The sequence below is a fragment of the Aquarana catesbeiana genome, linkage group LG01 (genome assembly GCF_042186555.1).
Source record: "Aquarana catesbeiana isolate 2022-GZ linkage group LG01, ASM4218655v1, whole genome shotgun sequence".
Classification (NCBI taxonomy): Eukaryota; Metazoa; Chordata; class Amphibia; order Anura; family Ranidae; genus Aquarana; species Aquarana catesbeiana.
Window position 1 is genome coordinate 88,087,600 of NC_133324.1, and position 17,497 is coordinate 88,105,096.

The 17,497-nt window shown below is 42.5% G+C and overlaps 1 protein-coding gene across 2 annotated transcripts in view; it reads left to right on the top strand.

Annotated features, from left to right (window-relative positions):
- The window catches only part of EGFLAM (EGF like, fibronectin type III and laminin G domains), a 297,792-nt gene that overhangs the window by 124,243 nt on the left and 156,052 nt on the right, over positions 1 to 17,497 (top strand). For both annotated transcript variants that reach the window (XM_073621500.1, XM_073621508.1), the window contains exons 3-6: positions 3,722 to 3,805; positions 9,943 to 9,969; positions 11,956 to 12,073; positions 12,699 to 12,834. In XM_073621500.1, the coding sequence (XP_073477601.1) occupies positions 3,722 to 3,805; positions 9,943 to 9,969; positions 11,956 to 12,073; positions 12,699 to 12,834 (365 nt within the window). The remainder of the gene's footprint in view (positions 1 to 3,721; positions 3,806 to 9,942; positions 9,970 to 11,955; positions 12,074 to 12,698; positions 12,835 to 17,497) is intronic.

Sequence of the window (17,497 nt, forward strand, 5' to 3'; positions counted from 1 at the left end):
TTCATTATTTTGTAGTGTCAGCATTACCAAATTATGCCAAGTATTTAGATGTTTGTGCCTAAATTAAAGAGACCCTGTCATGTTGCCCATTCAGGGCTAAGTGACAGAGCCACTTGGTGTCATTATTACTTGGTCACCATTATTCTCATGTCACATTTACACTCAGGACTTGATCTAGCTCACCAATCCATCTCTACCCAAGTTTTGAAGGGGAGCAAATGTCATACACACCTGATGCAGATACACATACATAAACCCTGATGTAAATGTCAATAATGTGAAGTTTTTCACAGTCAATATTCAGATTCATAGTTCCCTTGGAAGTTAGAATGTGATTAGTAATTCACGGAGGCTAAAAAGAAGAAGTAGCAAGATCTATACCAAAAGTGATGCAGAAGTAGGTATACCCTTTTATATTAACTCACATAGGTTGTTCAGATTTTACAAATTGATTGCATAACTCTTTCTCTTTAGTATCTTTTCTTCTTCTTTTTCATTCAAGGTAGATTATGGATTCTAAGTAGATTCCAAGTAGAAGCAACGTGCTGTCACTGAGTTTCTGACAAAGAAGGGTGCAGGCTGTCTGTCATCCAGAAGGCTACAGAATGCATACAGAGATGACATCATTGACAAGAGCAAGGTCTTGTCTTCGGTCACTTTTGTCAATGGTGTCATCTCCATCAATATTCTGTAGCCTTCTGTGGACGTTGGACAGCCTGCATCGCTCCTTCATGAAGAACTCAATGACAGCACACTGCCTCTGCTTGGAATCCATCATTTACTTGCAATGAAAAAGAAGACAAGTTACTATAGAGCAGGCATCACTAAATGGTGGACCACCGTCCAGATTCGGACAGAGTAGCAGCCTTGCCAAATAGATGTCCTCTTCTGCCCGCCTGACCACCACTACCAATGTCACTCTCAAGAAAGAGCACAAGATGGGAAGTGCGGCAGGTCTGGATAGAGGGTGGGACCTTTCAAGTTAAGAAGCGGGCGATTGGTTGCTAGGCTGCAGGGTGGTCCAAGTAACCATTCACCCATCTTTAACATGAAAAGTCCCACCCTCTGTTCAGACCACACCTCCCATCTTCTGAGAGTAAAGGATGGTTCCGTGCTGCAATGTGAAGGGGACTTTGATATGATGGAGGACTGTAATGAAAGGGATGGGGGTCTGACCTGTAATATGAAGGAAGGACTGTGATGTGGAGGGGGGATTCTGATGTACAGAGGGGTCTGTGGTATATGTAAAGAAGGGACTGTGATATAAAGGGGGTGGTAATATGAAGGAAGGACTGTGATATAAGGATGGGGGGTGGGGGGATTATGATGTGAGGGGGATGGGGATGTGATGTAAGTATGGGGGGTTGACTGTGATGTGAAGGGAGGACTGAGGGCAAGTCTAAAGGGGGGGGGGGGGGGGACTGTGATGGGGGGTCTGTGATGTAATGCAGGAGTGTGATGTAAAGGGGGGATGGGATGTGAAGAGGGGTCTAGGAAGGATGTAAAGGGGGAGAATATGAGATGAAGATGGGACTAAGGGCACTGATGTAAAGGGAGGATCTGGGATGTAAAGGGAGGATCTGTGATGTAAAGGAGGGACTGGGATGTGAAGAGGGGATTGAGGACACCAGATATAAGGGCTCATTCATGCTTGTTCAGAGATCTATGTGTTTCTGCACTAGAAAAACACAGGTCTCTGCAAGCGCACACAGAAAACAATCGTTTTCTATGTGCCCTGTTCACACTGCAACAGTGTCCCTGGGTGCTGAGCAGTGTGGTGCGAAAAAATGCATATTGTGTGCATTTTTCTGCAACTGACTGGAGCTTGCCTGAAGGCTCTATGTACAGTCTGTTTCTATGCACCTCAACTGAGCAGTGGTACATAAAAATGAGAGAAAAAGAAAAACAAGAACACAGTGTGAAGCACTTAAACGCGCATTGCACCACCATTTCCTGGCGCTCACACTAAAAGGTGCCTACACAGTAGAACCCTGCATTTTACCAAAAGGGCCAGGGTGATCAAGCCCTAAAGAGGGGGGGAGCTGTGTTGTGTATGGGAGGCTGTGATATTAAGAATCATCGCACAAACTTTGAGACTTGGACCTCCACTGGAAGAAAATTTTACTCACCGGCCCTCCTTAAATTTTATTTCAGTAGCCCTGCTATAGAGGAAGAGTTACTCCACCAACATATGAAATTTAAGCTAGACTTGTGCAATTCGTTTCGGTCTGCATGTAAATTTGGGCGAATTTTTGGTTATTTGGAGATTTGGTTGTATCCAAATCCCCAAATGGAATAGTAACGATTTTCGCTGAAATTTGTTTAATATCGTTTCACATATTTGAATTCGGGTCGGGTTGAAAAACAATCGACTGATTCGAATTCTGTATGAAGAATAGCTGGTTGTTAAGGCCACTGCGTTCTTAACAACTGATGACTCATCAGCTGTCAGCAGGCTTCCCCTCTGAGATCTAAAATGTAAGCTAAAGAATGCCGGCAATGAAAAACTCGTAGGCTCCCCCAATCGATTTTAAGGTGAACCCCACGTCACAATTAAAAAAAAAAAAAAAAAAAAAGCTTAGGGTCCCTACCCAAAATCCACTCCAGACTCTTACCCAAGCATGCAGCCCGGCAGACCAGGAAAGAGGGGAGGCAAGCCAGTGCCTCCCCCCCCCCTCTTGAACCATACCAGGCCACATGCTCTCAACATGGGGGGGGGGGGCTCTGCCTCCCTACTCAAAAGCACCTTGTCCCTATGTTGGGGACAAGGGACACTTCCCCACAACCCTGTGTGGTGGTTGAGGGGGTCTGCGGGTGAGGGGCTTATCAGAATCTGGAAGCCCCCTTTAACAAGAGTTCATTTGGAATTTGTTAGAAAATTAATAAAGTAAACTAAACTAAACTAGTTTCTAAATGAAATTAGTAATATAAGAAATCTATCTAAACTAAACTAAACACATTTTTCTGTTCTGCACAAATCTTATTGACCTATGTACGTTAATAAAAAAGTAATGCCCATGTATGCATTACTTTTAGGCTGGGTTCACACTATTGTGAATTGGATGATGGTTTCCCCGCATCCAATTCGCGTAGCAGGAGATTGTGCCCGGCTCTCTATGGACTGGCTCTCTATTGCACAGGAGTCTTGTGCGTCTTTTGGTCCGTTTCAGGTCCGAGTTCAACCCAAAATTCAGGCAGAAATCAGACCTGAAAGAGTGAATGGGGACGCCCTGGATTCCTGTTGTGAGCCGCTGTGTTCTCAAATGTGAACCCAACCTTAGTATAGTCCTCGTACACTGCACAAACTTCAAAGAATGCATTCCCAGTGATCCTGTTGGGTGCTCTGTGGATACTTGCACAATTACATGGCATTAGTATCTCCCTGTCCCTGACTGGTCTTCTTTTCTCTGGAATTGCTCTTTAACCGGTATGGGTTATTTCTGAGAGTTTCAAGTGAATATATTTTCTAGGCTTTAGGAAGTATACCCTTCCTAAATGTTTTCTTTAAAAGTCAACTTTTTTTTTGCAAAAACTATATTTGAGCCAGCTAAGCAATTATAGCAAGCTTAAATATTTTATTTGTACTTTATTTTTAATAGCTTTTCCTGTACATCGTTAATGAGTAACCGTTGATATCACTGTCAACTTTGTAAATGTAACGCTTTATCTGCTTAAAGTACAGATTGTCCCGCAATTTAAATTTTCCATCTTTCCTTCATAGGTTTTCTACACGGAGGTAATTAACGGTAAACATGTGAAACAGCTAACTCAGGATGTTCCTCTTAAATTGGATATGTTGAACTTGGTAAGTCACTTAATTATGTGAATATATTTAGAATGGCAATACTAAATTATTTACAATAAGCAGCTACAGAAGACCGCTTTCTTCCAATTAACAGGTGAAGAAGGAGTTAGAAAGATAAGTAATGTATTAATATTCGTTCGAGCTAAAACTTTATGGTGCCCATCACCAAATAATGAAGGCTATCCATTCCTTTCTTGACACCTTTGCTTGTTCGTGGTAAAGGTGACAAAAATTTTAGGGGTTTGGGTTTCATATTTTCACTCACTCTAAAACCTTCTTTATTCTATGAATTTATTTTGTTGGTTTTGCTGTCTAGTGGACAGTAAGTGAACCCTTTGATGACAAAAAGTAGTTGATGCTTAAATGTCCTTTTTTTTTTTTTAAATAGTTTTTATTAGGTTTCCAACAATATAATATATTACACAGATTGCAAAACATAAACAGAATGAACATCTGGATAGCCATTGCTAAATACCTTATTACTTTCAGTAAGACATATGTCCGTAAAGGTCCTTCAATACAAGAGTAGAGTGGCCACATTGAATCTGGTTCCTGTGTAGTAATGGTGTGGCCGCGCACTCCCGGCACCAGGCCCGGATTTACTCCCTTTGCCGCCCCAAGGCCGGGTCCTTCAATGCCGCCCCCCCACACACACACACACACACACCACCAGTCTTGTCCTTTATCGATGACTTCTACAATAGATCAGTTAAAAACATATCTCCATACACAAGAACACTGAAAATAACTGACTTTAATTGTACAGACTAAAAATACTTCAGGGTAAGCGCGCGAGGGGTAAGGATTTTTTGCGGGCAATTTTTCAGGGCAATTTTTCAGGGCAATGGCTGGTGTTAGTGCTTCAATCATCCCCAGCACCATGGTTGTTATGGTGTCAGGATGATTGAAACACATTACTTCCATCTTTACATTATAATGTAAAATGAAATAGTTCAACTCACCATAATGCAGAATCATCGGGAGCCCTGAGCGTGTCACTTGCCACTATGCCTGCCACCAGATGGAGATGTCACTTGCCACGCTGCCACCAGATGGAGATGTCACTTGCCACACTGCCTGCCTGCCACCAGATGGAGATGTCACTTGCCACACTGCCACCAGATGGAGATGTCACTTGCCACGCTGCCACCAGATGGAGATGTCACTTGCCACGCTGCCTGGCAGCCACCACATGTTGATGTCACTTGCCATGCTGCCTGGCTGCCACCAGATGGAGGAGGGTGGAACAGCGGTGCGGGCAATGAGAGATGTCATCTCTCTCCCCCCGCCGCCGCACCGCTGACATTACTCATCGATCTTTTCAAAAATGGCGCCAGGCAGCACAATCACGCTACTGCGCATGCGCCGCCCAGCCGAGCGCATACGAGCTTTCCCGAGCCCGGCCGGCTTCGGAACGGCGCATGCGCAGTAGTGGGCGGCTCGCGGGCATCATTTCTAAGGGCACCGGTGCCCTTAATCGACTTTAACGGGCAGCCTGAAGGAGGGGGCGGCCGCGAAGTCACCGCAGGAGCGGCCTCGCCCCTGCACCACTGCCACCCCGAGGCCTGGCCTCGGTGGCCTTGTGGCAAATCCGGCCCTGCCCGGCACCCCTAAAGGGAACTAACTGTGCCACAGAGTACCCGACAGCACCAACCTCGCTGCAGTTGGTGTAACCACTAGCCTATTTAAATTGACATATGCATTGTACCCATTTGGCATCTCCAAAGTTATAACATGAAACAAACAAAAGTAATAAAAACATATAGATATGTACCAGACAAATCAACAAGTGGTCAGTCTCCCATTAGTCACTAGGATAGCACGTTGTCCATACGTCCCAACAATATTTAAACTTGGGTAGGTTATGATTTCTTATAGCGAAATATTTTTCATAGGTATATTGTAATTTGACTCTTTGAATAACTGCAGAGACATTTGGGGCCAAAGTGGACTTCCATTTAGAGGTGACGGTTAGTTTTGCTGCTATTAAGACATGAGTGACAAGGGGCCTAAATTGTAAAGACACTGAGTTTATTCCTATATTGAGTATAGCCATTTGTGGTGTTGGTGGTATAATCAGACCAGTAACGCTAGCTATTAGGGAGAATACTGTTTTCCAAAAACTCCACACTCCTTTACACTTCCAGAGTACATGCAAGATGCCGCCTCTTTCCCTACACTCCCTCCAACAGCTGGGGGATAAGTCTCGGTAAATCTGCGCTAATCTAACTGGCGTTAAGTAGGTCCTGTGTATCATTTTCAGCATCAGCTCCCAGTGATTCACACAATGGGAGAAGCGAAAATGAGATTGAATGGCCGTTTGCCATTCTTTTATGGTATAGGACAGGGATATGCAATTAGCGGACCTCCAGCTGTTGCAAAACTACAAGTCCCATCATGCTCTGCCTCTGGTTGTCATGCTTGTGGCTGTCAGAGTCTTGCTATGCCTCATGGGACTTGTAGTTCTGCAACAGCTGGAGGTCCGCTAATTGCATATCCCTGGTATAGTAGGTTTCTAGTTCTTTTTCCCAGTTGTGCATATTTGAAGATTTTTGAAAAATTCCACAAAATTGTAGTTGATTGTAAAACCATGACAGTCCTTTAGGTCTGCTATGGTTAGACATCAGATATGACCAAGATTCCCTATGTATGTTATAATGTATATTCAGCTTTTTATTATGAAAATGGGTCAGTTGGTTGTAGGAGAATGATGGGGGACTAGGTTGTTTAGATAGTAGTTCTTTGTAGGTCATTATTCCTTCCTAGATTGGGTATGATGTATTCATAAATTTGCAATGGGAAATCGGTGCATTTGTCCATTGAGTGCGGGGGCATTGTAGCATGTAGTTTTTTCCATGCTAATAGTGTAGCTTCTATGGAAGGAAGAGTCTGATAGGTTAGTGTCATGTTAGTCAAGAGTGACAGTAGCATAGACGGCAGATGTCGATTACCGACAATGCATTTCTCAATTTGTACCCACAGTTTGTCTGAAAGTGGGTCAAACCATGCTTTAGCTTGGTCTAAGCGGGCCGCTAGATAATAGTTTTTGAGATTCGAAAAGTTCACTCCGCCTCTAGTCTTGTGCTTCAATAGCATGGTAAATGAGATCTTGGCCATTTTCTTTCCCCATATGAAATGTCTGAACAGTTTATCCACTTCTTTAAAGTAGTGGTCTGGTATAATTATTGGTATAGATCTGAAATGGTAAATAATCTTGGGTAATAGAATCATTTTCATAGCTGCAATCCTTCCTATCCAAGACAGTTCATATTTGTATATATGTTGTAGGTCTTGTTTAATAGTTCCAATTAATTTGGGAAAGTTATTTTCATATGTAAGTTTAGTCGGTGATGTCAATGTAACCCCTAAGTACGCTAGATTTTTAGATACCCATTGAAAGGGGAATAATTCTTAGGTGTTTTTTTTAACATCTTTGTTAGTCCTATAGGCAGAATAGACGATTTATTTGAATTGAGTTTATAATACGAAGCCAAGCCAAATTTGTCCAATAACATTTGTACCTTTGCTAGTGAGGAAGCCGGACTGGTTAGTGTCAATACAACGTCCTCCGCGAATAACTTTGTGGGAACAGCCTCCTATTGCTATACCAAAAATTGTGTCGCAGGACCTAATGGCCTCCGCCAGGGGTTCCATTATTAAAGAGAAGATCAAAGGCGAGAGAGGACATCCCTGGCGGGTACCATTAGTTATGAGGAATGAGTCAGATAGAATATTTGACATAAATATTCTAGCCGAAGGTTTTGTATATAAAGCCATTATAGCTGAATAGATAGTGCCGCTAAGGCCAAATTTTTTCAAAGTCGCACTTAAGAACCCCCAGTGCACCCTGTCAAACGCCTTTTCGGCGTCAAGCGTCAGGACTACAGTGGGGGTCCCTTGCATTGCTGCCATACGTACAAGGTTGTAGAGTCCTCGTGTGTCATCAGGGGCCTGTCGGTCCTTCACCTGATAAGCTTTGACTAGTTGCGGGGTGATAATGGCTAGACGATTCGCAATAATTTTTGCATAGATTTTTAAATCGGTGTTGAGCAATGAAATTGATCTAAAGTTTTGAGGGCAGTCTGGCTTCTTCCCCGGCTTTTATCAAGGCTACAATAGTGGCTTGTAGCATCTCCTCGGGAAAAGAGGCAGTTGTGGCGGCATAATTAAACAATTTTTTTAAGTGTGGTTTGAAAATCTTTGCAAAGGTCTGATAATATTCTGCAGTAAAACCGTCGCTTCCAGGGGATTTATGATCAGGAAGCGATTTGATTTAAATGCCCTTTTTTCAAGGATTTTTTAACCATAATGGTTTAGTGGTACAACGTATTCATACCTGCCTTTTTATCCTTTATATTATTGCTATAACAAGGGGCTGATGGTCCCCCAATAAGATAATATTTTTGTAGTGACTTATTCTCTTTATTGAGACATCAGGGGTCCATTAGACTCCTAATGTTTCCCCTGCACTGTGCATGAGCTGATTGAGTACAGAAAATGCCTGATAGCTCCTACATTCTCTACTGCTGGCTGTCCAATATTGTTAGCAATAAAGAGGTAGGATCACTAAACAGTTGTTGTTTGGCTCTACACCCTTAGACCGCGTACACACAATTGTAATTTCCAAAAAAATATTCAATGGGAGCTTGTTGTCGGAAATTCCGACCGTGTGTAGGCTCCATCTGACCTTTTCTGTTGAAATTTCCGACAACAAAAATTTGAGAGCTGGATCTTAAATTTTCCGACAACAAAATCCGTTGTCGGAAATTCTAATCGTGTGTTCACAATTCCAACGCACAAAAGTCCACGCATGCTCGGAATCAAGCAGAAGAGACACACTGGCTATTGAACTTCATTCTTCTCGGCTCGTCATACGTGTTGTATGTCACCGCGTTCTTGCCAATCGGAATTTCCAAAAACATTTGTGCAACCATGTGTATGCAAGAAAAGTTTCAGCCAACATCCGTCGGAAATTAATCCACGGTTTGGTTGTCGGAAATTCCGATCGTGTGTACGCGGCATTATGTTATCCTAAGGCTTGGTTCACACCTACTCTGTGCCATCTTTCCTATGTTTCACATGTAGGACAGCCCATTAATTTCAATGGGCTGGCCTTGCGCATGAGAATCACAGAAAATATGTCCTTGACTCTTTGCCACACCAAGATGCATGGGGTTTGCAGAGGCGTGGGGGTTGGATTAACAATTAACGGCACCACAGCGCATCTGCTAAAGGGCATCATAATTCTATGTGTGTTGGGAAAGCACGCATCTTTGCTTTGATTCCTGACATGCAAAGGTCTGAATGTGGCTTGAATGCCACTCACCATTTTGAATGCCTGGGACCAATCTCAAGCATTGCTCGAGCACAGGATTCAATGTGAAAATGGTTATGCCAAGTAATGCTCGGGTTTAAGTGTTTTTAGACTTTTTATATTTAAAAACACATCTACTGTAAGTACCTGAATTCTGTCTTTATATTATAGTAGTAGTAGTTTATTTCGAACATGTAAAAAAATATAGACAAAAAATCTTCTTGTAATTCTTAGCAGCACACATATTGGAGGGGGTCAGGATAACAATAAGCCAGTCAGGGCCCTATTGCTTTTTATAGTGTTGGCAGGGTAACGCTATAAGTATGCTTATACTATAGAAGAGGCAGGCACGGCAATCACCTCATCCTTTTGTTGCTTCTCCTTTATTGGCTAATTTTGCCGACTAGGGAGTGGGTCCTTGACCAAGCTGTGCTGCTTTACTGCATCGGAGGTCAAGGATCTGGCTATGGTATTCAGCAGTGGTGCCTTGGCCACAAAGCTTTCTATACAGATTTAGGAATTCTTTAGCAGCTAGGTCTTTACCCATATATGTATTCCTATTTAGCTTTTTGCCTAGAGTTTAGCTTAACGAGGACCTGTCCTTTTATCAATTTTGACATGAGTGCTGCATATCGTTTTTCTCATCCATCTTTGTTCCTGGAGCTCATCTAATCTATTTCAACTGCTAAGGAACCTTGCTAGGAGCCCTTTCCACAAGGTTTTCTATTTAATTTGGCACATTTTGAATGCAACCCATAAATGCTATTTTAAAAGCTATTTCATAAAGGAAAAATAGCTGAACTGTGAATCTTTTCTCTTTCAGGGACAACTAGATGCGGTGGAAACATTTGTAAGTACCTCTGCCGCTCAGCTGGATATGTCACAGATGTACTGTATGTTTGTATTGTGGATGAGGCTATTAATACGCAACTGTGTTAATGGACTTGTGACGGACTTGTGGAATATAGAAATGCAGCAGATGGTCTGCAAAGAGTTTTACTTTGTACTGTAATTAAAGCAGTCATACCACTGAGTCATCCCACTTCACACATGTTAACGGAGCACGCAATTTCCTCCAAAATATACTAAAAAATTTCAGAACAATTTTTGCAGAATCATTGCCATCTGTCAGTTGTGGACGTGAAGAACATAACTCTTTCACTGCTTAGTAAATTTATATATTTAGTTTATATATTATATAAAGGAATAGCATTATATTGCATAGAGTGTCAGAGATGAACAATGAGTAACATCAGGGCATCTTTCTAGAGCATAGACTTAAAGTAGATCTAAATGCTAAAATTTAAATGGATCTATACTGACAAAAAAGTGTGTGAGTGTGTATATATGTATATATATATATATATATATATATATATATATATATATATATATATATATATATATATATGTGTGTTTACACATACTGTACATATATATGTAATAGGGCTGCCGCTGTAGTGCAAAGTAAGTACCCCAAAAAGTGACAAAAAAGAATTTATACTCAGCGCTGCCTCTGTGAACCATTAATATACATATACACGCATCAAATATGTGTCATATAACAACATGTATAATCAAGTGCTCAGTGTCAATATAGTGCAAATAAAGTGCAATCAATAAAGTTCAACAGATGTGCAAAATAAAGTGCAATCAATGAAGTTCATCAAGTGTGGGGTACAGGGCTGGTGACACGTTGATATAATCTTGGTGACTTCCTGTGCTCCCCTCCTGGGTCCCCACTCACCAGATGAAGATGAAAAATGCTCCTGTGTATATCAAGATGGTGCCTCCTGTCCAATGAATAGGTAGGTTGATCGTGCCTCAGAGAATGGGATCTCCTCTCCTCCACCACATGATGTAAGTCCTACACACTTTACTCAGTCAAAGGAAAGAGGACATATACTGTAATACTGCAAAATTTATTAAAAGGTTTAAAATCATTACTTACATCAGAATCTTTAAAAACATGCAAAATTGCCGCCTTGTCATCCAAACAGCCTTTACAGATTATCCTTAGCTTGACATGTTTCGCCCCTCCCACTGGGCATCATCAGAAGCTACCTGTTGAAGCTATCTGTTGAACTTTATTGATTGCACTTTATTTGCACTATATTGACATTGAGCACTTTATTATACATGTTGTTATATGACACATATTTGATGCGTGTATATGTATATTGATGGTTCATAGAGGCAGCGCTGAGTATAAATTCTTTTTTATCAAAACTGAAGAAATGACACTTTGCTACAATATAAAGTAGTGAGTGTACAGCTTGTATAACAGTGTAAATTTGCTGTCCCCTCAAAATAATTCAGCACACAGCCATTAATGTCTAAACCGCTGGCAACAAAAGTGAGTACACCCCTAAGTGAAAATGTCCAAATTGAGCCCAAAGTGTCAATATTTTGTGTGGCCACCATTATTTTCCAGCACTGCCTTAACCCTCTTGGGCATGGAGTTCACCAGAGCTTCACAGGTTGCTACTGGATTCCTCTTCCACTCCTCCATGACGACATCACGGAGCTGGTGGATGTTAGAGACCTTGCGCTCCTCCACCTTCCCTTTGAGGATGTCCCACAGATGCTCAATAGGGTTTAGGTCTGGAGACATGCTTGACCAGTCCATCACCTTTACCCTCAGTTTCTTTAGGAAGGCAGCGGTTTAGACATTAATAGCTGTGTGTTGAGTTATTTTGAGGGGACATTTACACTGTTATACAAGCTGTACACTCACTACTTTACATTTTAGCAAATTGTCATTTCTGCAGTGTTGTCACATGAAATCTCAGCTGTCTGTATTCTCATAATTTTATTTTGTTTTATCTCCAATCAGAAAACTGTTCTTGGCAACCTCCAGCCAGGAACTCTGCACCGGGTTAGTGTTGGAGCCTACAGCTGGGCAGGAAAAGGAAGAGCCAGTATGCCAAGAGATGTGTCCACGTTATCCCAAGGTGAGAACATAAATGACATGATTTCTGTATCTGAATAGCTGTCAAATGTCTGAATTCCTGGACAAACATATGAGCATGCCCAGTAATAGGGGCCCAAATGCTCTTTAGCATCATAAAACCCAATGAATTGGTGTGATTGGTCAACCTGTTATGTTATATGGCCTGTTTAAATCCAAGCAGAGCCAACAGTGTTCTTCATTGACACTGTGCTGGCTTTTCTTACTTTTGATCCCCATATCAGATAGATTAGTATGTAGGTGGTATATAGAGAGATTAATGATAATCGCAGGATGCACTGTGGGACTCTTTGTTTGGCTTTAGTAAAACACTGGTAATCAGCAGTGCAGTTATGTACACTTTCAGGATACTTAGAAGTGGTTTGCCATTGATTTTTGTGTTGTTGTGTCGGTAATACTTCACAAATGAGCAGCGACTGATGTAGATGAGTGTAATAAATCAATGTAGTAATCAGTTACAAATCGAATCCATGATCTGTCTCCAGAGATTATATGTGGATGGGGTTAGTGTTCGTCTTGCTCTGCCAATTCACACATTTCTGCATTGACTTTTGTTTCTTCTTCCTGCTGAGATTCAGATTTAATTTCTGTCATTCTCTTTGCTGTAGATAAGTGCCAAGTACCTGATTCCCCATCCCAGCCCCAGGTTGTGGTTGTGTCAGATGTGGAGGTCGCTATTTCCTGGAAACCGAGCACCAGGGAGGGCGGCTCGCCTGTTCAGTACTATACAGTAACATATACAAGGTCAGTTATCAGTTTTATTTTACAAATGCCCTAAAAACAAGAACTCTTTGGGGTTGATTTACTAAAACTGGAGAGTGCGAAATCTGCTGCAGCTGTGCATAGAAACCGATCACCATCTCAGTTTTATTTTCAAAGCTTAATTGGACAAGCTGAAGTTAGAAGTTGATTGGTTACTACTGTATGTACAGCTTCACCAGATTCTGAGTGTTCAAGTTTTAGTAAATATCCCCTTCTGGGGTGGATTTACTGAAGGCAAATAGACTGTGCACTTTGCAAGTGCAGTTGCACATTTTTTTTTTTTTTTACCTCATTTGCATTTATTAAGGAAAGTGAGTGCAACTGCACTTGTATGCCCCGTACACACGGTCGGATTTTCCAATGGAAAATGTCCGATCGGAGCGTGTTGTCGGAAATTCCGACCGTGTGTGGGCTCCATCGGACATTTTCCATCGGATTTTCCGACACACAAAGTTGGAGAGCAGGAGATAAAATTTTCCGACAACAAAATCCGTTGTCGGAAATTCCGATCGTGTGTACACAAATCCGACGGACAAAGTGCCACGCATGCTCAGAATAAATAAAGAGATGAAAGCTATTGGCCACTGCCCCGTTTATAGTCCCGACGTATGTGTTTTACGTCACCGCGTTCAGAACGATCGGATTTTCCGACAACTTTGTGTGACCGTGTGTATGCAAGACAAGTTTGAGCCAACATCCGTCGGAAAAAATCCTAGGATTTTGTTGTCGGAATGTCCGAACAGAGTCCGACCGTGTGTACGCCCTAGTAGAGTGCACAGTCTATTTGCCTTTAGTACATCAAACCCATTAGTTCATTGCATTGATGTTAAGCTTAAAGTAATACTAAAACTTTGTGTAGCGCCCTGCTCCTGTTGATCAGGCACGTGTATGTAAATTTAGGGGGTTATCTGTTCTGTATATCATTTAGATTTAATCTGTGGCTATATTAGCTTCTGTTCCAGTATTGGCTGTGTTGCATGTAGTTCCACACTGTTGTCTGTAGGTGTCGTTGTCTCCACAGACCAGTGTTGGAAGAGCAACAGGCTGAAGTGTATTGAGTGCTCTTCTTTCTCAGAAGTAACCCAGTGGGGGTGGTCCACCGCTGTGCAATCCGGGAAGGGGTACTTAAGGGGCAGATACTATTTTTGGTTCTCTCTTACCTCCTGGCCCTCCTGGCCTAAGGTATGTGGTGACTTTTCTCCTGCCTCGGGGCCACGCTGGCCCGAGGCCATGTGACTACAAGTAGGCCCAGAAGCCTGTCTGGGGCCTACTACTGCAGAGGTGGTCCTTAGGCTGTCTTGCCTGTTAGGAAGAAGCCGAGCCAAGCTGAGGAGATCCAGGGGAGGACCCTTGCTGGAGAGAGCCAGGATGAAGGCTGGTCTCTCGGTAAGGTAACTTACTTGGAGGACGCACCTATACCTAACTAATCTACCACACAGTACTGCCGGGTTGGCTTAAAGGTTATGGTACTTTGTTTGCTGTTCATCTTATACTAAATCCTGTGGCAGAGGATTGTTAAACTACTGCTAAATCCTGTGGCAGAGGATTGTGCCACCGATTTGTTCTTCTCAAGTCTGAACCAGAGACTTTTCGTCTGTGCGCCATTCCGGCTGCTAGGTCAGTGAGAGAGACCTATCCGGGTGGGCAAAGATCTGTTGACTGAAGGTGTGTTTGTCTTCAGGATCTCAAATTCCTCAGTGATCTGCATAAGGTATCTGAACCCTCCTGCAACTCCCTGTCTACCTCTTTACTGCTATTTCTTCAAAAGTTTTGCAATAAAGCATTGGAAATATAACAAAGTGACTGGTGCATAATTGGTGGGTGTAAGGCCTAATATAGACTCTAAGTCCCGTGTCTGGTGGAAATACAGGTAAGGGGGTGACAGCAAAGACCCAAATTAAATCAGCCGCTCCTTCGGGGGTAATTGCTACATTTGTTTTCTTTTTTTCTAAAATAACAAACATGTTATACTTAGTTACATACAGTCAGGTCCATAAATATTGGGACATCGACACAATTCTAATGTTTTTGGCTCTATACACCACTACAACGGCGCTTCACAGTGCAGATGGACAATGACCCGAAGCATACTGCGAAAGGTACCAAAGAGTTTTTTTAAGGGAAAGAAGTGGAATGTTATGCAATGGCCAAGTCAATCACCTGACCTGAATCTGATTGAGCATGCATTTCACTTGCTGAAGACAAAACTGAAGGGAAAATGCCCCAAGAACAAGCAGGAACTGAAGGCATTTGCAGTAGAGGCCTAGCAGAGCATCACCAGGGATGAAATTGACTGCAAAGGATTTGCAACCAAGTATTAAAAAGTGAAAGTTTGATGGATGATTGTTAATCTGTCCCATTACTTTTGGTCCCTTAAAAAGTGGGAGACATATACAAACTGTTGTAATTCCTACACCGTTCACCTCATTTGGATGTAAATACCCTCAAATTAAAGCTGAAAGTCTGCAGTTAAAGCACATCTTGTTCGTTTCATTTCAAATCCATTGTGGTGGTGTATAGAGCCAATATTTATGGACTTGACTGTAGTTACATAGTAGGTGAGGTTGAAAAAAGACACAAGTCCATCAAGTCCAACCTATGTGTGTGATTATGTGTCAGTATTACATTGTATATCCCTGTATGTTGTGGTCTTTCAGGTGCTTATCTAATAGTTTTTTTGAAACTATCAATGCTCCCCGCTGAGACCACCGCCTGTGGAAGGGAATTCCACATCCTTGCCGCTCTTACAGTAAAGAACTCTCTAGGTAGTTTAAGGTTAAACCTCTTTTCTTCTAATTTTAATGAGTGGCCACGAGTCTTGTTAAACTCCCTTCTGCAAAAAAGTTTTATCCCTATTGTGGGGTCACCAGTACAGTATTTGTAAATTGAAATCATATCCCCTCTCAAGCGTCTCTTCTCCAGAGAGAATAAGTTCAGTGCTCGCAACCTTTCCTCATAACTAATATCCTCCAGACCCTTTATTAGCTTTGTTCCCGTCCTTACCTGCTCTGTGCAGTGGTTTTGCACAGAGCAGCACGGATCCTCCTCTTCTTGGGTCCCACACCAGCACTGCTGGCCCCTCCCTCCTGCCAGGTGCCCCCACAGAAAGCATTTTGCTATGGGGGCACTCAAACAAGTGCACTCCCGATCTACAGCTCTGTGTGTCCATTCACACAAGGAGCTGTGGCTCAGCCCTGCCCCTACGTCTTCTGATTGGCTCACTGACTGTGATTGACAGCAGCAGGAGCCAATGGCTAAAGTAATGAGTGCAAGTCCCTAGAGAGCCAAGGCTTTTGTGGACACCTCTGGATTGAAAGGGGGCTCAGGTAAGTATTGGGGGGGGGGGGTGCTGCTGCACACAGAAGGTTTTTTGCCTTCAACCACTTTAAAGCTGAACTCTAGGCACAATATCCATCATTAAAGCCATCCCACCCTTCTTCCATCATCCAATCACAAATGCATTAAAGTTACACTTTAAAGCCAGGCTCCAGCTTTCTGTCACTTCAAAATAGTTAGCTTAGAACAAATTGATCTAAACACACTATTACCTTCACTAACAGATGTGTCTGCTGGGAGCATTATATAAACTGTATGTAGCATGAGCTACATACAGTATACAGTACTGTGTTCCGGCATTAGTACAGGCGGATGACATCATGATCTCCACCAATCAGAGGAAACCTTGTATTTATTTAAAAAATACACAGCTGCCTTCAAATGGCTGAATAGTGCTCAGCCCAACTCTCCGTACTGCTACCAGAACACAGTGCTGTATACTGTATGTAGCTAATGCTATGTACAGTTTATACAGAGCTGACCGTGGGTGCATCTGTTAGTGAAGGTAATGGTTTATGTGGACTAGCTTGGTCCAAATGAACTGTATTAAAGTGACAGAAAGCTGGAGTTAGTCTTTAAAGCAGATTGTTCAGAACCTGCCTGGAGAAATGCCTTGCAGCATTCATTAAAGTGCATTTAGACAGGAAGCTCTGAGATGTGACAAATGATAAAAAAAAACTGAAAACAAGTATTTTACTTTGTTTTAATGGCAATTGGCAAATGGCCATTCTAAAGCACAGGACTTTAGAAAACTACATTTCCCAATTGTACAGTACAAGACATAGTCTCCTTTGAATTTTGACCATGGGTTATATGCTGCCACCTTAAGTGATTAGAGTAGGTTTCTGGCTTATAATTCCGATTATATTAGAAGATTGAAGACTTTGCTTGGCTCTTCACATGGTTAAATCTCTCCTCTGCTTAGCTGCATCAACATTCCTGCAATAAAAGTACTGCAGCTTCCAGTTGGGTGGCCCCTCGGCAGTGCATCAGGGAACTGTACCCATACCTGTGAAGAAGCAAGGTTGACTTGTACGGTTGCTCAGGCACTTGACTCCACATGTGATGCTTACCCTTGGTGCAGCAGTGCAAATCTGTGTAGTTAGATACAGAGTGTTCAGGGCAATGGCTATCCTAATCATGGTGGTTCCAGGCTCTGAAGACCCCCTCCATGAAGGAGAGCGTATGCCCTTCTGAAGTGGCCAGAGTGGGGAATTATCCCCTGGGAAGGTGTTTGTACCCTTGAGGGGTGGGTTCAGTGGGGCTCCCTAACTTTCCCATACCCAGGCCCCTTCCCTCCGTAGTCCCT